The sequence below is a fragment of the Zalophus californianus genome, chromosome 2, assembly GCF_009762305.2.
Source record: "Zalophus californianus isolate mZalCal1 chromosome 2, mZalCal1.pri.v2, whole genome shotgun sequence".
Taxonomy (NCBI): domain Eukaryota; kingdom Metazoa; phylum Chordata; class Mammalia; order Carnivora; family Otariidae; genus Zalophus; species Zalophus californianus.
The window spans coordinates 148687389-148713781 of NC_045596.1; the positions used below are offsets into that span (position 1 = coordinate 148687389).

Below are 26393 nucleotides of genomic sequence, written 5' to 3' on the forward strand. Positions count from 1 at the left end.
AAATCACAGAATGTTGAGATCTCAAGAGTTTGAGAGTAAAGGTTTAAAGTGAATGGGTCTTGCCTTTAATTCAACTGTCTAACCTATTCTGTGTGTGGGGAGGGGTGGTGTGGGAGATGGCTGTGGGAAAAGGAAGGAGAGAGAAGACTTTGAATATTCAGGTCCATTTCCAACTGGAGGAGGAGGGCCAACCACAGATAACATCTTCTTTTCCCTTCTTTCTCGGCTTTCTTTCGTTCTCAGAAAAACCATCTCTGTTCTGCTTCCTTATCCATCTATAGTTTTACTCCCTGAAATCTGAGGCCTGAGTGTCCCCTGTCAGAACTTTGGAAGTTTTGACTTTTTTTTTTTAAGATTTTATTTATTTATTTGACAGAGAGACAAAGAGAGCACAAGTAGGCAGAGCGGCAGACAGAGGGAGAGGGAGAAGCAGGCTCTCGCTGGCAGGGAGCCCGATGCAGGGTTCGATCCCAGGACCCTGGGCTCGTAACCTAAGCCGAAGGCAGCCACTTAAGCGACTGAGCCACCCAGGCGCCCCAGGTTCTGACTTTTTGACAATCCCATGTGGCTGTCTTATAAACATCTCAAAGTTAACATGTTCAACCATAGGTTAGTTACCTCCCCCAATCTTCCTCATTAATTAACTATTACCACTACTTGCCCGGTTACCTGAATGCTGCCATCGACTCCTGCTTTTCTCTTACTCCTCAAGGTCCAGTTCATGAGCAAATCCTGTCTTTTTCACTTCCAAATGCATTTTCTTTAAAACACCCACCTCTTTCTAAATCCATCTCCTACTCTCCACCTTTACTGCTACGAATCTAGCCAGACCATCATCTGCTCTAGACTACAATAGTTTGCTTGGCAGTTTCTATGCTTCCACATCTCCCCCACCCACCTTCTATCTGATCTTCAAATAAAAGTCAGAATGATTACTCTTCTCATTAAAATCCTTCCAAAATCCACTCAAAATAAACCTCATCTTTATCAAGGTTTATAAAAACCCTCCACTGACATGGCTCCATGATCATCACCATTTTTTCTCACTCATTCTTCTCCAAGCACAGTGTTAGGGGGTGTCTCTAACATTATACAACTTAGAAAAATTGCTGGCAATAGAATGTCTTGTCACCCACTTCTGGTCACCTAATGCAGGCACCACAGAAACACCAAATAGCTCCATATTCCAAGAAATGAATCAAGGAATCTTCTTGCTTTGGGCCATTACATGCTTGATTTATTATGACACTGTAGAGGACAATGCAACAAGAAATATCAGAGAGGAATCTGAGCTCTGTAGTTCTCAAGGTGCTGGCTAAGGTATATCCTTTGAGATTGTCTACCTTGAGTCTTACTTGACTGATTTCCAAACCCCTTTGTATCCTGCAGGAGATGTATTGGCACACAGCCTAGACAAAATACTAAGCAATTATATTAAATTAATGCTTTATTGTTTCTTCCTTCTCTGTCTGATAATCCTCTATTGGTTTCCTGAATTTAATTTTGTTTTCCTACTTCTTAGATTTTGTCAGTAAGAGAATGGTGGATATTTCAGTGGCAAGACTTTTAGGCATCCAAGGGTTCCTTTGTGAGGTTGAGAATATATCAGGTCTTAAGGTGTGTGATTTAGCCATCTGTTCCCAAAGGCAAGTGTGGGTCCTCGCCTCTTGCCTTTCTAGCCCCCCCAAATCACAGAATCAGAATTGCATTTTTCAAGAGATTTTCTACCTTTTGGAATTATCCTTTCCAATAAATTAATTCTTGTTGTTTATCCTGGGTCTTCAGTGTCCACCTTCCCGAATTCTAACGTAGGTAGCTGAACATGCTCAACCTCCCATTCCCTAACTAACACAAAACCTGACTCGGATGATTAGGCATCTGCCTCTGGCTCAGGTCATGATCTCCAGGTCCTGGGATCGAGTCCCACATTGGTCTCCCAGCTCAGTGCGGAGTTTACTTCTCCCTCTCTCTCTGCCTCTCCCCCTGCTTATGATGTCTCTGTCTCTGTCTCTCTCTCTTTCTCTCTCTCTCAAATGAATAAATAAAAAATCTTTAAAAAAAACCTAAAATGATATTGTCACTCTCTCTTAAGATACTATTTTGTTAATCAGTTATTTTTGTGGGTCGGAAATAAATCTCTTATCACATTTCCAGAGGTCATTGTCTCTACGATCTGAGAGATGTAGAGGTTTTGTGGGCATTTATGTATATAATTGAGCTCATGGTTGAAAATTTATTCCTTCCCTGAGATCACAGTGAAATTAAAGATTTTTAAAAAATTTTTCCTATGTCTTAAGAAAATGATTTTCTTTCCTTTAAAAAACAAAAACAAAAACTTGTGTCTTCATCTTGTTTTTGTTTTTTTTCTTTTAATTTGTTGCTTTCTTTATTTCTGCTTCCTCTACTTTGACCTCCATGCTCTCCCAATTCTGCCTTAATGTTTGTATTCAAATGTCTTTATACTGTGTCTCATAGGAGCTGTAGCTTTCTGAAATGGAGCATTTTGTTCTTTTCTTTTGTTGACAACTTACAGAAGAATGAGCTTTCATTTCTGTTTAGCATTTGAGGAAAATCAATGAGTAAACTGGCAATTTCCTTTACAAATTGACTATGGGACTTCAACTATTACTGAGAGTCCTTGAGACATTTATACATATATAAATAGGCATTGAGACTTATTAGTTTAATCTTATAAGCAGATCTGTAATTTTCACTTGAACAATATTTTATAAAACACTAGTTGATATGGATCATTTTGAAAATTCAATTAAGTATTAATAAAAGTAGACCTTATTTTGTAAGACAGCCATTAAATTTTATCTAGGCAGTGTGAGCATCGTTAAAGATCAAGTCTTCCTATTTGAAGTAACTTTTTTAGGGATAAAATGTCCTGCCATCAACTTTTATTTATTTAGGTATTTTAATCTAATAAATTGGATCATACAATGCAATTCATGGTAAGAGTTAGGGAAGCCATGATAATAGATTTATAATTTGCTTGGCATTACAGGTAGATAGCATCAAATGCACAAGAAAAGTTAATATAATTTTACTATATCTACATCATTATAATGAAAGTAGTAGTGAAGTTTGTTGGAAGCTAGACAGGATTACTTAATTTGGATAGTAGAAATTTTTTTTAGAAGTCATTTAGGAGAGGAAAATAATTTTCTATTGCTATTTGCTAAATGGATTAAAAGAGTTTCCTATGTTTTATTTCAGCATATGTTGTAAAAAGAAATATCGGGGCTTTTTACAAACCTCATAGGAGAACAGTTTATTTTAATTCTGGCAGATCCGCATGGACTAAAATCATGATATTAGATAACTTTTCCTTTTTATTGACCTATGGCAACTTAAAAGCCAAAAGGGGGAAGAAAAACAAACACAAAAATAATAAGTGCTATATACAGTACTATGGACACCCTCATACAATACTTGTGGGAGTGTAACTGCTGTAAATTTCTCTGGAGGGATATTTGGCAGTACATATCAAAACATGCAGCCATCAGTGTAGTGACTCCAGTTCTAAGAATTGATACTAAGGAAAAAATGAAAAATATATGTAAAGCTATACACACACACATATATATTCATGAATATAAATAACATTCATCATATAAATGTTCGTTATTGTGTTAGTCCTAATAGTAAGTATATTACTATAGTGCATCCATACAATATGACAAAAGTTGATAATTACATATATGTGAATTTTCTCTGTAAAAATATTATATATCTATAAATATTTTTGCAAATATATGTGCATGTCCCTTTAGTGCACTTACCTTTGGTAAGGAAGCTCGTGATCCTGAGCTCTGTGTGGTCATAGTCAGCACAGTAGTTATTCCCAAGGCTACCCTTGCTGGTGCAGCATCCATATTGATCCAGAATGAAACCCAGGATAGAATAACGATCAGGAGACTGGGAATGTACATCTGGATCAGGTAGTATCCCATTTGTCGTTCAAGATGGAATCGCACTTCTATACACGTAAATTTTCCTAATTGGTTGTAAAATAAATGCAGCAATTGGTAAAAATAGGTCTTTGTGATGACATCAATTGTCACATTTTTCCCCCCATATTTTGTTCTAAAATTTTCCATTACAATGTAAAGGGATCCTAAATCACATATGCAAAATGGTTTCTGAAAAATATTTTTCCTATTTTTCTGCTGGCATCTGGAAGCAACACGAGAGTACGCTTTCCAGGAAATAGTATGTCATCTTATTACTTCACATTTGGGGACGCCTGGGTGGCTCAGTCGGTTAAGGCTCTGCCTTCAGCTCAGGTCATGATCCCAGGGTCCTGGGATCGAGCCCCGCATTGGGCTCCCTGCTCGGCGGGGAGTCTGCTTCTCCCTCTCCCACTCCCCCTGCTTGTGTTCCCTCTCTCTCTCTTTCTCTTTCTGACAAATAAATAAATTAAAACAAAAATTTATTACTTCACATTTGGTTAGCATTTCATACTTTGAAAGTACTCAAAGATATATCATTTCACTTGATTCCAGCAACTGTTTCTGAGACAGACAGGAGAAATGCCTATCTACTATATAAAGACCTTCCTTACTCATTGATTCTGTCCGGTACTTTTTAGCACTTATTGAGAGCCTGGTGTTATTTGTTTCAGAGGCCTTTACATTTGCTTTAAAGTAAGTGCTAAAGGATAAATTCAACTGAAGATGAATAATTCCTTAAACGTAATTTATGTAAGTTAATTTATGCATTAATAATTTGGAAACTATTAATGCAGAAAAGAGCAAAATATGTTATTCTCTATCAATAAATTTGAACATAATTTAAAAACGCACTTACTAATAAAAAACCTGAGATATATGTGTTCTATATATTCATGCCCTGTGTCTCTATTATGGTAAGTAATTAATAGAGGAATAAATTATGTCTTAATTAACCATTTTGTTGATATCTCTGCTTATCCTCTGGTTATACTCCCTACTACCATGACCATGGTATTTCTCCTTAAAATAATTGTTTATCTGAACAACCAAAATCTTGGTTTTATTCTCTCCTTATTCTAACTATGTTAGGAAAAATAAGGTCAGTGAATTAACATGCTGATCTTTTTTTTAGGTGACATTCTCTGATCCAATTGTGAAAGAGAATCAAAGAGCACATCCAGGAAACTTGCTACTGTATTTTTAGATAGGTTTCAGTGCAAAACTTCCAGACTTGTGGCTTGAGCCACCTGCTACTGTGATTCATGGGCACAGTCACTGGATAAAGGGATGGATGAGATTCCAGGGTTTAAAATTCCTAACAAAGTTTCAGAAACTCTGGGAAAGTTGGATTCTACTCTTAAGTGTTTAGGGATCAGAAACATACATGCAAGCTATCTATGATCCTTTTATCAATTTATCAACTACATACAGAATGCCTAAAAATTCTTAAAATATATGAATATACTTTAGATTTTTAAGATTCTATTAAAATACAAAATTTTTTAAATAATGAAATGAAATAGGGCAAGAATAACTGAACTATTTTCATGATATCACTGTTAAACTATCCAAGTAATCTCAGGCACCTGTGTTGGGGTTAATATAGAGCATGAAATCATTCCTAATACCTGGCTTGCTAAAAGGTAACACGGAGGCCACTGAGGGCAAGGGAAGGTTTTGGAGAAGGGCGTAGGCCTTTGGAATGCCAAGGCCTGCGTGACCACTCTGCCATAGGAATGTAGTGGGGAGTGGCTTTTCCTGAAGCTTTCTTAGACCAAACAGCCGCCCTGTGATCTAAGAGATGTATGCATTGTCCCTTAGGCTATGTTTAGCAGAACTTGTTGAACACGCAGATTAGCATATCGTATCTTTCCCGTCAACAGATCTTCCTAGTTCCAGTAAGACCCCTTGTCACACTTTACATGCTTGAGAAACGGTGATAAAGATTTATGATTATCCTGAAGGACCAATAAAAGTGGGAGCAAAGAAGAGCAAAGGGTCTTTGTCTCTGAACGTTGACCCCCCTTGCCTTCTCCTCTCTTTCACAGAAAAGTCTGGAGTAATCTTTCATCCATCGGTCCAGGGATTGCTGGCTATTCCCAGCACACCTGGGTGGCACAGTCGGTTGAGCATCCAAGTCTTGGTTTCAGCTCAGGTCATGCCCTCAGGGTCATGGGATTAAGCCCCCCTCCATCAGGTTCTGCACTCAGAGTGGAGTCTGCTTAAGAGTCTCACTGCCTCTCGCTCTACCCCTACACCCCCTCCAACCTCCCGCTGTAGCTGGCTCATGGGCATGTGTGTGTGTGCTCTCTCTCATATAAATAAATACGTAAATCTTCAAAAAAATAAAAAAATAAATTATCCAAGCAATCTCATGATGAAATTAGTAATAATTACTAACCTTTTGGGTACTTTGACTACATTCTGTAAGGTTCATGCAATTCTCAAAAAAAAAAATTCTTCTTGTGCCTTATAAAGAGTGTTTTCATAACTATCACTGGGAGGAAAAATAATGATATATTGTATATACATTTATATACATAAATATATAGCATATGTGTATGTGTGGCTCTAGAGAGAAAAATGAGCAAGTGACACAAGTTCTGACATGGTAACACAGGTACAACAAGACTGGAACTTCTTCAAGCACGTTTATATTTTAACTGTCATTTTACTTTATTTTAATTTATTTAATTATATATTTTACTTTTCAGACTTAAAGTTTATTTCTTTCAGGTGATTCACAATTTATTTTGATTTATTGATTCATATTCTAGTTACAAATTTAAAAAATCTGCATTCTAGTCTCAATTCTCCTTCAAAAAAAAAAATACCAGAGACAATATAAACCATATTACAATTCACTGATAAAAGGACAAATAATCCAATATGAAAATGGGGACCAGATGACAATTTTATAGCATTCGAGCTACTTATTTTTGGTTGTCCACGATTTGCAATTAAAAGTATCCTGGCTGTGGGGCGCCTGGGTGGCTCTGTTGGTCAAGCTTCGGACTCTCGGTTTTGGCTCAGGTCATGATCTCAGGGTCATGAGATCCAGCCCCAAGTCCAGTCCCAGCTCAGCACAGAGTCTCCTTGAGATTCTCTCCCTCTCTTTCCCTGTCCCTCCCCCCCCACCCCCCGCTTGTGTGCTCTCTTTCTCTGTGCCTCTCCCTAAAATAAATAAATAAAACCTTTAAGAAAGAAGTATCCTGGCTCAGATGGATGATGCAAAAAAGAAAGGAGAATCAAATTATTAAAATCAGGTATGAAAGAGGGGACATTACTATTTGGAGAAATTAAAGGATAATAAAGAAGTATTATGAATAACTGTATACCAACAAGTGGAATGTCTTAGATGAAATGGACAAATATATAGAATGACACATATTACTGAAACTCATTCAAGAAGAAATAGAAAATCTGAATAGACTTATAAAAAGTAAAGAGGTTAAATTAGTAATCTTAAAACTTCGCACGAGGGAAAACTTCGCACGAGGGAAAACCTCTGTTAAACATCTAAAGAAGAATTAATAACAATCCATCTTCTAAAATCTTCCAGGAACTAGACAGCAAGGAATAATTCCTAACTCATTCAATTAGCTCAGTATTACCCTGATAGTAAAACCAGACAAAGACATTACAGGAAAAAAAGTATATAGACAATGTCTCTTGTGAATATAAACGTAAAATCCCCAGAAAAATACTAGCAAACTGAATCCAGCAACATATGGAAAGAGTTATACATCATAACCAACCAGAATTTATCATGGAATGCAAGCCAGTTTGGCTTAATGTAATACAAGTCAATGTAACACACTATATAAATAGAACAAAAACAAAAATTATATGATCATCTCAATAGAAGTAAAACTGTCAAAAATCCAATAGTCTTTCATTACAAACACACTCAACAAACTAGAAACAGAAGATAATTTCCTCAACTTGATAAAGGGCATTTATGAAGAACTTATAGCTGATACCATACTTAATGGTGAAAAGCTGAATGCTCTCTTACTAAATTCTGGAACAAGGCAAGAATGTTTTCTCTTGCCACATCCATTAAACATTGTACTGAGAGGTTCCAGCCAGGATAATTAGGGCAACAATTAAGGAAAAGGTATTTAGATTGAGAAGGAAGTAGCCAAACTATCTCTATAAGGAGAAGATATTACCTTGCATAAAGAAAATCCTAGAGAATTCACTAAAAATCTAGTTGAACTGCTGGGTTCAGCAAAGTTATAGGATACACTATCGGTATACAAAAATCAACCGTGTTTCTATACACTAGCAATAATCAAAATAATTGAGCAAACAATTCCATTTATGATAGAACCAAATAAAATAAAATCCTTATAAATAAATTTAACAAAAGTGTAAGGCTTCTACACAAAAAAATACAAAACACAGCTGAACAAAATTAAAAAATTGGAACAAAATGGAAAATCATTCTGTAGTCATTAATTAGAAGACTAAATATGGCTAGATCAGAATACTTCCCATGTTGCTTTACAAATTCATTGCAATCTCTATCAAAATTTCAACTGGCTTTCATGCAGAAATGTACAAGCTAATCCTAAAATTATTATGGAAATTCAGGAGACCTAGAATAACCAATATAGCCTTCAGGGTAAAATGAACAAATTTGGTGGACTCACATTTCCCCATTTCAAGACTTGCTATAAATAACAACAAAATAGGATAATGTCATAAGTATAGATATGCAGATCAGTGGAATGGAATTGGAAGTCCAGAAATAATGATTTATGGTCAGCTGATTTTCAACAAAGAACTAAGGCTATTCTATAAGGAAATAATGGTCTCCTCAATTGATGGTACAGGGCAAACTTGGTATTCACATGCAAAAGAATGAACTTCTACCCTATCTCATACTATTGAAAATGGATCATAGACCTACATTTAAATGCTAAACTAAAAATTCTTAGAAGGCATAGGAGTACATCTTTATGACCTTAGGTTAGGCAACAATTTTTTTTAAATATGATACCAAAATCACAAGTAACAAAAGAAAAAAAAAGTGATCAGTTGGGCTTACTCAAAATTAAAAGTTTTTGTGCTTCAATTAACATCATTAAGAAAGTGAAAAGACAACATACCAACTGTGGAAAAGCATATGTAAATCAACAATAAGAGAAATAACTGACTTAGAAAATGGGCAAGGGAATCGAATAAACATCTTTTTCCAAAGAAGATAGGCAGGGGCGCCTGGGTAGCTCAGGCGTTAATCGGCTGCCTTCGGCTCAGGTCATGATCCCAGGGTCGTGGGATCGAGCCCTGCATCAGGCTCCCCGCTCCGCGGGAAGCCTGCTTCTCCCTCTCCCACTCCCCCTGCTTGTGTTCCCTCTCTTGCTGTCTCTCTCTCTCTCTCTCTCTGTCGAATAAATAAATAAAATCTTTAAAAACAATAACAACAACAAAGAAGATAGGCAAATATCAATAAGCACATGAAAAGATGCTCATCCTTACGCATTAGGGAAATGCAAATCAAAACCACAATGAGATAGTACTTCACTCCCTAAAATGGCCATATTAAAGAAGACGGACAAAGACAAGGGTTGGTTAGGATGTGGAGAAGCTGGAATCCTCATTCACTGCTGGAAGGACTGTAAAAAGGTGTGGTTACTTTGAAAAATAGTTTGGTGGCATAGATACAGCATATGATCCAGCTTTCCACTCCCAATTCTATACCCAAGAGATATGACATATATCCACCCCAAAACTTGCACGTGAGCGTTCATAAGTGGTCCAAAGTTGGAAATACCCCAAATGTCTAGCAACTGACGAATGAATAAACAAAATGAGGTATATCCATACAATAGAGTACTATTTGGCAATAAAAGGAACGAAGTATCGAAATATGCTACCAGAGGGAGGAATCTCAAAAACATTCCTCTCATTGAAAGAAGACTATCACAAAGACCACATGTGATTCCATTTATATAAAGCATCCCAAAAATATAAAGCTATAGAGACAGAAAGTTGATTAGTGATTGTCTGGAGTTGCTGGATGGAGAGACTGCTAATGGATATAAAGCTATTTTTTTTTTTATTCAGGAGATAAAATATGGTGGTGGTTTTTGCACACCTCTGTAAATATACTAAAAATCATTGAGCTGTATTCCTTAAACAAGTGAATTTTATAGTACCTAAATTAAATCTCAATAGAGTTGTTTTAAAAAATTCTTTAGGGTGGCTGGGTGGCTCAGTTGTTAAGCATCTGCCTTCAGCTCAGGTCATTATCCCAGGGTCCTGGGATCGAGCCCCGCATCGGGCTCCCTGCTCCGTGGGAAGCCTGCTTCTCCCTCTCCCACTCCCCCTGCTTGTGTTCCCTCTCTCGCTGTGTCTCTCTCTCTGTCAAATAAATAAAATCTTAAAAAAAAAAAAAATCTTTAGTTACAAGATGAACAAGTACAAAGGCCCTGAAGCAGGAATCAGTGTGGCATATGTAAGAAAACCAACCACTGTGGCCAAATTACAGGGTAAGGGGACGAGGGAGAAGAGTGTCTCGGGGAGATGGGCAAGGGATACCACCAAGTCTGTGGTACTTTGTTGCAGCAGCCCTAGGAAGCCAGTCCACCAACTTAAACCACTTCTAGAGGCCTCTTAGCATCTCTCTAAAATTTGCTTGTCATTGTAACTGCCTCTAGAGAGTGGAGCAAGGACATTGGTATTGACCTGCTTGCCCTTTATCTTTGTGTTGAGATGTTAACCTTGAACTACCCATCAAATTAAATATCAACCTCACCTCCGGGTTAAGAAAATGGCAGTGACTTTTTCACCAGATAGTGTGAAATGATTAAAGAGGTAAAAGAGATTAAAGACTTGGCATAGTGAAAGGTCAGGTCACAGTCCTGGAAAATGATGAGCCAAAGAGGAATCATAGTTACTGTAAGGAAATAATACGAGCAGCAGTTGATGCTAGTGGGAGGCTGTGGACTAACCACATTGAAGTGATGACTCATTTGTGGGTGGTTTAACAGAATTTGTAGGAACAGTTTAGTCAGTGAGAATAGATATTATGAGAATAGCCTGTGCTGGTTGAGAGAAGTGAACAGATCCCATGAATGTGCAAATATCACGTTAAGTCTATCAGTCCTTGACAACAATATCTTATATCTAGTCTCAAAGGCAAAAGCTACCGTGTCAGTGTGAGTAGTAGGTACTTAAATAACAATAACTTGAAATGCATGAAATTGTAGCCAAAGAGAGGTTTAGGCAAATGAAGCCTTAAAAAAAAGCAATTTCTTTGATTTTGTTATCAAACACAATGTATATTGCCCAAGAAGAGCTAAAAAGTACATTTTATTGCTCACATAGAAATTAAAGGAACTTTTTTGGAAGCATCATTAGTATGTAACTATGGGCTTTTGGCAAAAAAAAAAATGTAATTGAATACCAAGCATTTCTTTGATCCTATACAAATCAATTATATCACAATATGCATTGAGTCCAGGTATTCATAAATTTCATATGCATTCATTTTCTGCTCTATGACTATGAAAAACACTAAGCTATAAATAGTTAAAATAATTAACCTACCACTATAATTAAGAAACACTGAATATCATAAAAACAGAAGTCATAAGTATAATAAAGAATGCTTGACCCCTACCTGTGTTGTAATGTTTAGTGCAGTACCGTAAATCTTTCTCTTCTTTCAGCAGAAACTGGGGCAAAGTGAGTCCTTCGGCCACTTGTACAGGTGCCTCATCTTGCCATTCAAAAATGAGATCATTCATTGTGTACCCAACTAGGTAAAACATAATAAAAATATTAATAGCATAAAAGGGCATTCAAAGAAATCAAATTTTTTTAAAAAGCTTGTACATTTCACATAGGGTGGGATGAAGAAGGTCATCTTAACTCAACAGTTTGAGTTATGCATTGCACGATTCCACCTCATCAAAGTCTACTGAAGTTTATTCACATGGAATACTCATCAAATAATGTAAGAAAATGTAATAGGTTAATAAAAAGCATGACATGGCATATAGAAACTTCAAAGGACATGCATATACATTCTTTCCTTGGAATGGGCACTCCTGGATTAGTTCAACAATTCATTTTGGTTCCACTCCATTAGATAGCCCCTCACCTTCTCTCAAATTATTCAGGGCTCTTTCAACAAAAACTGAAATTGTTACTGGTTAGGAAAAGACCTGAACTACAATATCTGTGAGGGAAAGTACCAAGGCTGTTATCTGTCTTGATTTCATCATTAACTATTTTAGTTAACAGCATCTGCCTCTATGTTCCAAATCCCAAAATGAACAAACCGATATTTTAAATAGAAATGTCAGCTATTCAGAGAAAATCAGAGTACAAAGAAAAATCCATGTGGAACAGTTTGTGGAGGAGGAAACTCTTGCACATACTATCAGTGAATTCAGGATAGAATTAGCTAACATATTTTGTGATAAGAAGTCAACATCTAAGGGCACCTGGGTGGCTCAGTCATTAGGTGTCTGCCTTCGGCTGAGGTCATGCTCTCAGGGTCCTGGGATCGAGGCCCGCACGCATCGGGTTCCCTGCTCAGCAGGAAGCCTGCTTCTCCCTCTCCCACTCCCCCTGCTTGTGTTCCCTCCTCGCTGTGTCTCTCTCTGTCAAATAAATAAAATCTTAAAAAAAAAGAGAAGTCAGCATCTTTTAGTAAATGGAAAATTAATATTTATACAGGAGAGGTATCTAAGAAAAGCAGGATTTCACCTTTTCTTTTCTTCCTCTGAATGAGAAGTTATTGAAATATACACTTAAAGTCTGCGGCCGAGTGGGAGTCAAAAGTGAATGGAACTTGAGGGGCAAGACTATTGTTACAATGTACAACTACCATGGAGGTAGAGCGAGAGAGAAAACACTTGATCTGGCTTTTCGACTAAGTCAAGTGGGCAGATAAAGGAAGCTGAAGCTCTAGATTCATAAGCAGCAAGCAAGGGAAATTGTCCCAAACAAGTTATCCTGGAGGCAAGCTGGTATAGTAGGAAAGAGGCTGTTTAGTGTCTAGAAAGAGCTGGTGTGGAGCAGATTTGGCTGGACAGAGCAATGTGTAAGGAAGACAAGATATGTGAAATTGCATCCCAATTTAGACAGACCAATAGAGAAACTTCATTTTGTTTTTATATTCTAAAGGGTTTTGTTTTGTTTTGTTTTGCTTTTTTGGGGGGGGTCTTCTGTAAAAAGAAATGAGCTCCCTGAGACTCCCTCAAGGACAAGCTTTAGTCTCTAATGCCATTATAGGCAGTATATTTAGCTTCCTCGTGCTAAATAATCATCCACAGAAAGTAATTTAGGCATGGGAAACTCCTAATCAAACTATGCTACTTCCTTATGGTCCCTAAAATAGTTGTTTGAAACCAGAAAGAAAATAATGAGTTGGCATATATAGGGGGTCATTCTTTTGTTCTGAGTAATTTACTTGGATGGTCAACAAAAACAACTAAATGTTAATTTTGTCTCAGTAAACTTTCAAATGTAACTTAAAAAAATCAATACTGTTTTACACAATTCAAAGTGTTTTAGCAGTGCTTTCAGTTGGCAGATCTTTATACAAGTCTGAGGATGTGAAGGAGAACAGATTGGCTAATGAGATCAAGGTGGTGAGTTGAACTGCCTTGTACAGTAATCACTTTCACAACAAGAAATAGTTTATTCAGGAAACAAAGATATTAACCCTAATTTCAACCAACAATCTCATATGGTAACTGCAGGGAAACATGTAAACAAATGACTCAATGCAACCAAACATTTGTTTCTTAAGGATGTATTTGGTACCAACTGTATGTAAATCATCCTGCTAGGCGCAGGGCCCAAGAACTGTTATTACAGGGTAGAAAATTAGTAGCATAGGAGGGGTCCAAAGTGCTATGTGCATTCCGAAGAAGGATGTATGATATCCAGCTAGACCTCATTTGAACTGGACCTTGAAGCAAGACAGTGGCTTCATATAAAGAGTGTGAGAAAAGATAAGGTACTCAGGCAAAGAGAACAGTGTAAGTAGTTGAAAGAAACTGCAGACTCCCCGGGTTTATAATAGGAATAGAAATAGCTTCATTTGTCTAGAGCCAGAGTGCATGAAGGAACATGAGGAATGAAAAGATACATTAAGGTAAGATTGTGTGAATTTTAAATTCCAGGTTGAAAACTTCGATTTTGCAAAATTCCCTGTGGGCAATGATGAACGATTGGAATCTTCTGAGCAGGGGAGTGACATGACAAAGATTCGGTTTCAGAGACAGTAGCAAGATCCACTCATGAGATTCGCAAGGTGCAAACTACTTTCATAATCATAATAAGACATTTGCCTTTTTCATCGTGTTGATGTTAGCCCAGATGGTGAAAAAACAATAGAAGTGTAAAACTTCAAGTGCTTTAGCATAATTACAGACAGTGGCCACAAACTGTGTGGGTGGTTATTGTATTCTTTACTGACATATCCTGTAGTGCAGGAATAACAATGCCAATTTTAAAGAATATCCACGACCCTGGATGAAGCAGTAACGATTATAATTTTATTAAATTTTAACCCTTATATAAATGTCCTTTTAATATTCTCTGTGTTAAAAGGCACATATAAAGTGCCTCTACTGCATACTGTATTATGCTGATTCTTTTCAGGAAGAGAACTGGGGTGATTGACTTGCAAGTTAAATCAAGTTTGTGGGTTTTTTTTTGTGAAACACTTTTTCTTGAAAAAAAAAGACTGGTAAACTATGGTTATTACATATGGCAGACCATTTTCTCAAAAATAAAGGAAATGAGGCTAGCATATTGAGGAAAACAACTGAGAGTATTTGTCATCAATGATAGGTTTTGAACTTTTAAGTCAAAATTAGAATTTTGAGAAAAATTGTTTGCCCAATATGTAATGATTTTTTGATGAGCTTAATGGTGATATTAACAAAAGTGACCTTTCAGTATTGTACAATGACAGGTATCAGTGTTTGGAAGATCTAAATAGCTCTCTAAAGTAACATTTCCCAAATGACCGAAGCATGATGTTAAAAAATTATGCATAGGCAAAATATCCATTCAAAGTGCAAGATAGACAAATGGATTTTAATTTACAAAAGTATGAAGAATGTGTTGATGGGGTTTCCAATTCCACATTGCAACTAACCTTTCAGAGAGTACAGGTTTTTTTGCATATTGCAGAGTTTTTTTAAAAGCTGAGTAGTATTCCATTGTATGTTTTTACCACGTTTTCTTTATCCATTCATCCGTCAGTGGATATTTAGATTGTTTCTACATTTCGGTTATTGTGACTAGTACTGCAATAAACATAGTAGTGCTAATATTTTTTTGAGATCCTGATTTTAATTCTTTTGGAAAAATACCTAGAAGTAGGATTACTGGATCATTTGGTAGTTCTCTTTTTAATTTTTGCTACAACATGGATAAACCTTGAGGACATTATGCTAAGTGAAATAAGCTAGTCACAGAATATCAAATACTGCATGATTTTAATTATTTAAGGTATATAAAATAGTCAAATCAGTAGAATCAAAGAATAGAATAACAGTTGTCAGGAGCTGGAGAGAAGGGAAAATGAGAATCACTAATCACAGACATAAAGTTTTAGCCAAACAAGATGAGTAAGTTCTAGAGATCTGCTGTACAACGTTGTACCTACAATCAACAATAATGAATTATATACTTAAAAATTTTAAAGCGTAGGGGCTCCTGGGTGGCTCAGTCATTAGTTAAGCGTCCAATTCTTGGTTTCTGTTCAGGTCATGATCTCCGGGTGGTAGGTTTGAGTCCAAGTAGGCTCTATAGGGAGTCGGCTTGAGATTTTTTTCCCTCTGCCCCTCCCCTTGCTTGTGTGTGTGCTCTCTCTCTCTCTAAAATAAATAAATAAAGCTTTAAAAAAAATTTAAGAAGGTAGATATCATGCTAAGTGTTATCACATACAGTAAATTTTTTAAAAGGGTAATTTGTATTCTTGAGATGGCAAAGAAAAAAAAACTCATTCTTTTCCAATGGTCCATCAAGAATACAAGTCAGAGGTAATATTTCAGTCGCTCATTTTGTCAAAATTGGGGATTTATTAAATATATATTTGAGGAAAAATAAGAAGTTGAAACAACTTCAAAGTTTCAAGTCTAACTCACTGATAGGGAGCTATGCCACGGTCTAGTTTATATCTCATGTCATTTGAGATATAATATTGAGATATTATAATATATATATATATATGAGATATAATTAAAAGTATATATAAAATATACTTCTCTGACTGTCTTATAAAATGATTTTCGTCCAATCAGTCAGCATTAGTTTTTTTCTATTCATTTTTCCCATAGAACTTATCTTTATTTGACATTGTACATATTCATCAAGGTTTGGGGTATTTTTCTACCTAACCTCCTAGGACTGAAATTTCATAAAAGCTGAGATTATTCCATTTTAGTCACTGGCATATTTTTCAGTACCTAAAATATTACATAACATATAGCAGGCTGTTAGAATATTTGAATTAGAAATAGAGAAGGAGGAAGGGGGAAGGGGATGGTGTGTGTGTACGTGTGTGTGTGTGTGTGTGTGTGTGTGTGTGTGTTCCTATATGATGAGCTTATTTTGGGGTACCTTGAGCTTAAGATGCAAGCAGGAGATATAGGTGTTGATGGTCATAAATCTGAACATTGACTTATATGTTAAAAATACTTGAAATCACACCTATATATGAAAGTGAGGTTAAGATTAAAGATAAAGGAGGTTTGAGAGTCACCGATGATATTAAAATTACACATCTTGGTTTGCCAAGACAGCCCCACATTACTTGTTTTTCCCTCATATCCTCTCTGGCTTAGCACTTGTTCTAGATTTTTCATATTTAGATTAGGTATAATTAAGCACTGTTTTAAAATACATCATTGTTGGTTTGATAGATCCTTCAGTTTTACTTCTAGATTCTCCCATGGCATATGAGTACGAGACTATCTTACTATCTGGATATTAGGTTAAATCTGTACAACACCAAACATCAGGAATGGCCCATCTATCTTTACCAGACCCTTTCAGTAACAAAGAAACTAGTGTCTCCCTTTCAGAGGCAGCTGACTCCTGATCTGAGTTGTGGCTGAAGTGTTTAACTTTGGACAAGCCTGTAACATTTGTGAAGTGTCACTTAAAGTATCCAAGTGTCATGGAAAGTTGTAAGTTACTTGTAAGTAAAGCAGAACAGTGCTGCTATGGACCATATAGAAAGCAATCTGAATGCTTTGAAACCTACAAACATTTATTATTTGGCAACACTCTTAAATCTTGCAATAAATCCTTCTAGCAGCAATGGGCTAAAAGAAATGAAAGTTCAATATTTATTGAAAAATTAAGCGCCAAATTTCCATTTTACAAGAAAGCTGATGATGAGTGTGCAACTTAAACAAGACATTGTTTATATTTGACATTCACAAAAGCTCCATCCACATAAAAGCCACAAGACACACAGAGCTAAAAACACATCAACATTGATTTCAAAAGTTACAGTCCTCTCAAGAATACTGCCCAAAGATGGTCATTTGACATGTGCATTTGTAGGGGCAGCATTTACACATTACTCTCTAAAAAATGAGTTTTTATTTAGATCAACTTGTTGCTTTTCTGAATTAATTTCCTTCCTTTTTAATTTCATTTTTTCTTGGAAAAGTGCATGACAGGAAATTTGCAAAAAATTAAATGATGTTAGGCTTGTTTCAGTATCATTTCCTGCTTTAAAGAGAAATGGTTAAATTAATTTTAAATTAATTTTTAAATCTAATTCTGTAATCAAAGTAAAGCTTTTGGAATTACATTTGTTGAAGGTGAACTATGTAATGTCATCGTAAATTCTATTGTGCAGTCTCTCTTACATTAATTTAAAAAGTTTAACATTGAGAATAAATGTCATTTGTTTGTGATAGATCTGAACAAAATATTTGTTGGAATTCATCATTGTTGTAAAAAAGCACAGTAAATCACAGGGATGAAAGTACAGCATAGGGAATATAATCAATGGTGTTGTAATAGTGTTGTATGGTGACAGATGGGAGCTATAACTTGTAGTTAAGTTGAGCATAGCACAACTTAAAAATAAAAAATAAAAGAAAATCTGTAGAGCTGCAGTTTTCTTGGAATTATTTATGATGCACATATGATTTATTTCATTTTATTTTTTATTTATTTTTTTTAGAGAAGGAAAGAGAGGGGGGCGGGGGGAATCTTAAGTAAGTAGACTCCATGCCCAGCACAGAGCCTGACTCAGGGCTCGATCTTGGGGCTCCATCTCACATCCCTGAGATCATGACCTGAGCTGAAATCAAGAGTTGAATGCTTAACTCACTGAACCACCCGGGCGCCCACATATGATTTATTTTACATGTATAAACCCCTACACTGTATCAATGAAAGAAAAGCTGTAGGGTTTTTTTAAGATTTTATTTATTTATTTGACAGATAGAGACATAGCAAGAGAGGGAACACAGGCAGGGGGAGTGGGAGAGGGAGAAGCCAGCCTCCCGCTGAGCAGGGAGCCTGATGTGGGGCTTGATGTGGGACTCGATCCCAGGACCCTGGGACCATGACCTGAGCCAAAGGCAGACACTTAATGACTGAGGCACCCAGGTGCCCCAAAGCTGTAGTTGCTAACATTAATAATTTTTCTTATTGGAACAGAGTACCTGAAGTATAATTTTTTGTGTGGGAAAAGCTGATGTTGACTTAAAAATGATATTTCATTATGGCACAACATGCTTTTTCTATTTAATATTTGTTATCAGTTAAATTTTTAAAAAAATTATAAACATTTGAAGAAGTACTTTGTAAATCAACTTATACGTTATGCAATGGTATTGAATTCATGGTAAATAGGTTCTCTAAATTCTGGTTGCCTTTGTTCAAAATCAGTTGGAAATATTTAATCAAATTATTTTATGAGTGGTACACTAAAATTTTGGATTGTGAAGGTTTTAGCAAGTAGCAATTATAAAAATGAAGTTTCTAAACAGGAACATCTTGAGATTAATCCCTACAATATACAAGAAGAAAGGCCTCAGATGATGTACAATATTTATTTATTGTAACTTGATAACTGTGTTTTGGAATGGAAAGACTATATTGACTGCTTGTTTTTAATTGGATAATTAATATTGAAATGGAAATGGAATTAAGAAGACCTATTTCCTAGCATCTAAATTAGGCAAAGAAGTAAAAATGATTGTTAAGTAGAAACAACTACTTTGACTGAGTTTTGTACTAAAAGCATATATATATATATATTTTAAAGATTTTATTTATTCATTTGAGAGGGAGAGAGACAGAGAGAGCACAAGCAGGGGGAGAGGCAGAGGGAGAGGGAGAAGCGGACTCCTGGCTGGGCTGGGAATCCGACGTGGGCTCAATCCCAGGACCTGGAGATCATGACCTGAGCAGAAGGCAGATGCTTAACCATCTGAGCCACCCAGGTGCCCTAAAAGCATATTTTTGATAAAAGGTACTCTTATTCAAGACAAAGACAACATCTGTAAAAAATATATGGGGTGAAATGTTTGCCTATATCAATATAAAATACATAAAATCAGGCTCTGAAATTATTAGGTATAGATAATTGAGTTGAGCTACCTCAACTATATAGAATATTTCCTTATTAAAAAAATTATAGTCTGTACAGCAGAGTCAACTGACAGTGTTAACAATTCCAATGTACCAAAATTGCAACTTTTAAGATGATTCCAATTATTTTGATTTGCTTTGATATACATGCATATATTTCTTTAGAAATGATATATTTTGTTTATTTGTCTGTTTGCTTATTTATTTATTTATTTGTCTCTTTATTTTTAAGAGACAAGAGACAGACAAATGGAGAGAGAACATACTGCCACTCTGGTGCTTGACCATGTTCGGGGTAAGGGGAGGAGACACAAAGAAGTTTGCAAAGTAGAAAGGATATTTTGAAAAAAAAAAAAACAGTTTAGAACTATTTAATTCACTCACTAATTAAAAAAAAAAAAACTATCAGGGGCACCTGGGTAGCGCAGTCGGTTAAGTGTCTGAGTCAAGTCATGATCTCAAGGCTGTGGGATCAAGCCCCACCTTGGGGTCTGGGCTCAGTGCAGTCTGCTTCAGATTCTCTCTCCTTCTCTCTCTCTCTCTCACTCATTCTCTCTCAAATAAATAAATAAATAAAATCTTTAAAAACCTCTATCAGTTATAAAATATACTTTTTTTTTAAAGATTTTATTTATTTATTTGACAGAGATAGAGAGAGAGCACAAGTAGGCAGAGAGGCAGGCAGAGGGAGAGGGAGAAGCAGGCTCTCCACTGAGCAGGGAACCTGATGCGGGACTCGATCCTGGGACTCCAGGATCATGACCTGAGCCGAAGGCAGTCGCTTAACCAACTGAGCCACCCAGGCACCCTAAAATATACTTTAAATATCTTTGGTGCCTTTCTTTTAGTCTCAGAAGTTCCCCTATTTTAATGATAAGTTATAATGGCTACTCTGATGATAGGAGGAGCTTCAGGGTCCTCATGGCAATGAGGAGAAATGAGTGGAAGACCACTTTAATCTGTATTATTTCACTGGTGGTTTTTACCCTTCACTTCAAGATGTTTCACCATGGGTCTGGGGCTGGACTTTCACATCCAACAAGATTTGAGTCTGGTAAAATATATAGTCTGTTCTCTTGGCGTCATTGTACTTTAATGTTTCCCTTTGTTGCCAGGATACAGAATTTCAGCCATACCTTCCAACCAGTTCTTATCTTCATTTATTTAGCCTTCAGGCTTTGTTCTAAAATCTTTTGACTCGCTGAAATAATAGGATATGGAAGCTACTTTATTGTCAACCCCATGGTGGATCACTTAGAAGTTGAGATTCCCAGCTATATTACATGTTCGTGCATTTTTTTGGGAACTTCTAGATCTCTTCCAAGTAATGTAACAGCTATAAAAAACAGAGCAACTACTGGTTTAGCTTATCACCTACCTACCTACGTATCTTCTATCATCTATCTCCTTATGTATTTACATATGCCACGCTGATATATTTTTGTTTATTATGATTGCCTTTGTTGGCCATGGCCACACAGCAAGCTGGTCCCCTCTCAGAAATCCTGTTGTCCCTCAGAAATGGGACACAGGTTATCTCCATTTTTCAAATCTCTCTAACCACTCTGAAGCATGTATCATTTTGCTGGTCTGTCCTCCCACTTGACTGAATCTCAAATGGGTGGGGGAAAGTGTCCCCAAGGCACCTCGACAGACTCTTTCACCTCTTCCTCCTGTGAACATAGGTCATTCACGTGGGAAGAACCTCCATTTCCTAATATTTTCATGGGGAATTCCCCTTTTAATTCTCTTTTCTGCCTTCCTCACCCTATGATTTTATCTGCTCTAAGCAGTTCGACTCCTCACCTCTGGACAACTAAGATAAAAGTCTTTTCATCATGATATTAGAATATGGATTTAAATGCTATTGCACCCTTTAGATGAATGTGAACAAAACTTTTATTCTCAATTTCAGCAAAAATATATCATATGTATAGTAGTGAGTAAAAAAAGAAATGTGAAAATTAAATAATTAAATGTCTTTGAAAGACAGAGAAGAAGATGGTAATAAAGATAGAAACATGCTGTGTCTTGGATAGGAGGACTCAATATTGTGACAATAATTAATAATTAATCTATAATATCAATTCCACTTGAATAAAAATTCTAACGTATTTATCAACTAACCTGAAGTACAAATGTGTATACATGGCAAAGGCAGTTTTGAAAAGTAAAAGTAAAGAAGCAGATCTGCTTGACAGAGGATAAAATGTACAAATAAAGCTGTAGTAGTCAAAGGGCTTCAGACATAGAGCCTTTGTACCAATTAGATCGAATGGCACAGAACAGAGGCCAGAACCAGACCTATATATAGAAATTTAAGGTAAAAATGACATTTCAAATCTACCTAGAAAAAAATTTTGATAAATAATAATGGGAAAATTTTCTATACATTTAAAAAAAAGGTTATACAGAAATAAAATCTACTAGTATTTAAAATGTAAGCACAAGCTATGCTATAAAATTTCTGAGTTAAAATGCATAATGTTGGGATTCCTGGGTGGCTCAGTCGGTTAAGTGTCTGCCTTCGGCTCAGATCATGATCCCGGGGTCCTGGGAGCTTGTTTCTCCCTCTGCCTGTCGCTTCCCCTGCTTGGGCTCTCTCTTTCTCTCTCTGACAAATAAATAAATAAAATATTTTTTTAAAAAGGATATGATAAAAAATGCATAATGTTTTTGTATTTTGGATATAGAAGGTATACTTTATTAAGAAAAAGAGAGATTTAATGATATATATGTATTTAAAACCCTCTGCACTATGAAATATAAAGTTAAACTATCATTAGCATCTATAAAATAATACCTATAAATAAATATGAAAAGGGAATCCCCAGAAAAAGCTTAAACAGGCCATGGACAGAAGAAACAGTCATGGTCACTAAGGATGCAGAAAAGAGGATGCTCTACCTAAGGGAGATGAAGCTGTAATGAGATAAAGTTTCACACCCATCACATTAGAAAAATTATTTAAATCTGGAGTAAATTTGCAATGTTAATATGCAAAACACTTTTTCATTTTCTGTCGTTTAATGTTTGCAGTGTCTTTTATATTTGTATCTTTCATGTTTCTTTTGTATTTGTGACCATAGACATAGCACGTGGGACAAACAAAATTGGTTAAGGAGGATCGGAAGTCAAGGCTAAGGCATGTCTTTGTTTTACAGTCTCTATTGTTCAAATTTCCCAGTATAAATATGTTGATTTTTTAAATTATTTATTTTTAAGATTTTATTCATTTATTTACTTGAGAGAGAGAGAGAGAGAGAGAGAGAGTGAGTGCAAGCCAGGGTTAGGGACGCAGGAGCAGAGGGAGAGGGAGAGAGAAAATCTCAAGCAGACTCCGCACTGAGCACAGAGTCCAACGTGAGGCTTGATCTCATGACCCTGAGATAGTGACTTGAGCCGAAATTAAGAGTTGGTTGTTTAACTGAATGAGCCACGTAGGTGTACCTAAACATGCTGATTTTGAAGACATCATTCAAATGTATTATATTATCATTTAAAGAAATCAAATGACCTCTGGTCATTTAAAAAACAGCTTAAAAGACCACAGAAGAAAAAAAAAAGAAGTTATTGTTTAATACTTTCTACCATGAGTAGTATGTAAAAGAAATACTTATTTGAAGGGAGAATATGCCTAAGAATATATTTAAGTTGAAATCAGTTTTGAGAATTATAAATCAACTCTAGATTCACATTCAGTTTTAAGTGATCTAGAATCACGTTTGCCCCAGCTTTCTTGGGGACTTTCTCAATTGAAAGAGGAAGAGAGAGATGCTGAGATTTCTGGATTTGACACAGCTTGCAAATGCTGGTGTCCTTAACTAGCAGCTGGAATTTAAAAAAAAAAAGAAGAAGAAAATGCTCACACTTGGCACATGTTTGCTGATTATTGCCAGGAGGAATATTACTCAAGTAAATTTTATGGACCTGACAAGGAACAACTGCTATGTCAAAATCTATTTAACTAAAACATTTTTATGTACAATTTGTGCATTTAATTTGAATAATCCTACCATTAACCAGGTTGTTAGATGTGGTTTCCTTTAAGTTATAGGCCTGCTCAATTATCTTCTTCGTAATTACACTTTCTCTAAAACTCTCTGGTATAACTAACCTATAACCATTATTCCATACTAATGGTTCTAACTTTGGTTACTTTGATGCTTGGTTTAAGCTTATGAGCTATTAATACACAGAAGTTTGCTTCGTCCACTTCATCACTGTGTGACTTTGGGAAAGTCACTTAACCTCTCTCAACCTTAATTTGCTGATATTTACAATGGAAATAAAACCCATCTCATTAAGTTGTGCTTAGGATTAAATCAGATAATATGTGTAAAAGATAATACAACTACTGTGACATCACCTTTTTGTAAGACTTGTAACTACACTGTTTTTATTATTCACCATACGTTTAGAATATCTGATAATCAGCAAAAGTGAACTTACAAAGATGAGGACAGACTGGGAAAGAATAGTCAGAGGGTTAAGTAGGATGGAATAATGTTTAAGTGGGGAGTAATTTTAGAAGTAGCTCATTCATTAGTGAATATTTGTGTCTTGGGAAAACTTGCTTTCTAACTAACATTGTAACCACAGAGGCTTCAGTAATAAATACTCAGCAAAATAAGAATAGTCTGTATCTCTGACTAGCCAGGCAAAAAGCATGGTATTACTTTGAATAATATCCAAACTGTCCTAAATTATGAAAGAACTTGACAACAGTAGAGATTACTAGGAAATAATTGTGAAAAATCTTCACCAAATTCCTTAAATAGTCTTGGCATAAATTCCAGAGTAACCAACCGGTCTGAGTCATATCAGATATGGTTTTGAAATGAATCTGAAAATTAAATAACAAAACCTCCCATCTATCTTTAGATATTTCTATCCAAAAACCCCATTAAAGCATGTTTTGAAAACTTATCAGTATTTTTTTAAGTTGACCTTAAAAAGATCTTTTCCTATAATTTTAGGGATTTAGGCTGCTCTTTGTGGAAAAGAGTCCTTTCTTCCCTGAATTATTTCCTTGTATTTTCTTTTCTAACCTGCATAATTAAAATTTCTTTAACTTTCTCACATTGGTGAGGTTTTCCTATTTTGTTACCTACATTCCTCTTTAAATATGAAATGAGGAATTAGACCCTTTATACATAGAGTGATAGTTTATATACCCATGTCATCTTTGTCTTTTTATAAATCCTAAAGCTTTACTATGATGTTAGGAAATTATTACTCAATGTTCTTCCAAGATTAAAAAATATCTTCAGTGTCTTTTTTCACCTGGGGAAAAAATTGTCAATTTAGAAATTTTTGTTATGGTATAAATTAAAGGCTGAAAATTAAATCTTTAGTTTTTTCCTCACCCTTATTCCTGCACATCGATTTGCACTGTCAATCCCTTAGGGGCATAGTCTAAGTTATAACATAGCTGTGTTTCCTTTCCTCATATACTAGTGATTTGTGTAGCAAACGAACAAGATGCATTTATAAACAAAACTGTGATATCATAATGAAAATTTGTTCTTTGAAAAGACAGCTTTATGTTTACTTCACATGGCCAATTAAAAAAAAAAAAGATCATGTAGTAGACCCGAACTTCAGTAAACTAATACAATCTAATCCTGAGAAGGAAGGCTAGTGATCACTTTAATTTATCTCTTTAGTTTATCTTCAGTACAAATGTCACTCAATCTTACACCATTATCAGCAACAACACACAAAAATTGGGGCACAAATCACACACTATTTTTTAAATTAAATGAAACATGTAATGAAAAGTAGAGCTTCATTGCAGAATTCTCTCTGTGGCGTATATGAGTTAATATTTTTTATTGATATTTTAATAGGTTTCTACTGGTGTGAATTTTGGAGATGCAAATTGTCATGGTGATTGGCCTATATTTTCTGACTGAACTTGACACTAGAAAAAAAATGAGTATTAGAAAGATAAATGAAACTAATACAATTTCTTTATACCCAACAGCAAGCATTCACAGGATTTCTTCTAGAATTCTCTCATGAGGGTGAATGAGGATGTTGTAGACTGGAGGCATAACAGTATATTGAACTTCTGGCTTTTATAAAAGCAGTTGGGCAAAATTCTGTTGAGATTTGACAAATAAGCACTCTATGGGGCAGGCCTTTAGATTTGATAAAGGAAATGTTTGACTTCGAACCTACAGGCATCCTCAGAGATATGTTGCAGGTTCAGATCTACACCACTGCAATAAAGAGAATATTGCAATAAAGTGAGTCAAATAATTTTTTGGCTTCCAAGTGCATATAAAAGTCATGCTTATATTATACTATAGTCTAGTAAATGGGCAATAGCATTAAGTCCAAAAAAAAAAAAAAAACCCACACAATGTACATACCTTAATTTAAAAATATTTTTTTGCTAAAAATTGCTAACCATCATCTGAGCTCTCTGTGAGTCATAGCTTTTTTGCTGGTGGAGTGTCTTGCCTTGATGTGGGTGACTGCTGACAGTTGGGGAGGCTGTGGCAATTTCTTAAAACAAGACAATAATGAAGTTTGCCGCATCAGCAGACTCTTCGTTTCACCTATGATTTCTCCGCGGCATGTGATGCTGTTGGATAGCATTTTCCCCACAGAACTTCTTTCCCCACAAACCCTGGTGCTGCTTTATTGACTAAATTTATGTAACATTCTAAATCCTTTGTTGTCATTTCAACACTCTTCATAGCATCTTCACCAGGAGCAGTTTCCATCTCAAAAAAACCTTCCATAAGACAGAGTTCTTCATCTGTTCAAGTTCTATCATGAGATTGCAGCAATGCAGCCCCATCTTCAGGCTCCACTTCT

At 35.8% G+C, this 26393-nt stretch overlaps 1 protein-coding gene across 2 annotated transcripts in view; it reads right to left on the reverse strand.

Moving 5' to 3' along the window:
• The window catches only part of GLRA3 (glycine receptor alpha 3), a 182319-nt gene that overhangs the window by 35451 nt on the left and 120475 nt on the right, over nt 1-26393 (reverse strand). For both annotated transcript variants that reach the window (XM_027598924.2, XM_027598923.2), the window contains exons 6-7: nt 11593-11730; nt 3789-4003 (exon numbers count right to left, since the gene is read on the reverse strand). In XM_027598924.2, coding sequence (XP_027454725.1) covers nt 3789-4003; nt 11593-11730 — 353 coding nt within the window. The remainder of the gene's footprint in view (nt 1-3788; nt 4004-11592; nt 11731-26393) is intronic.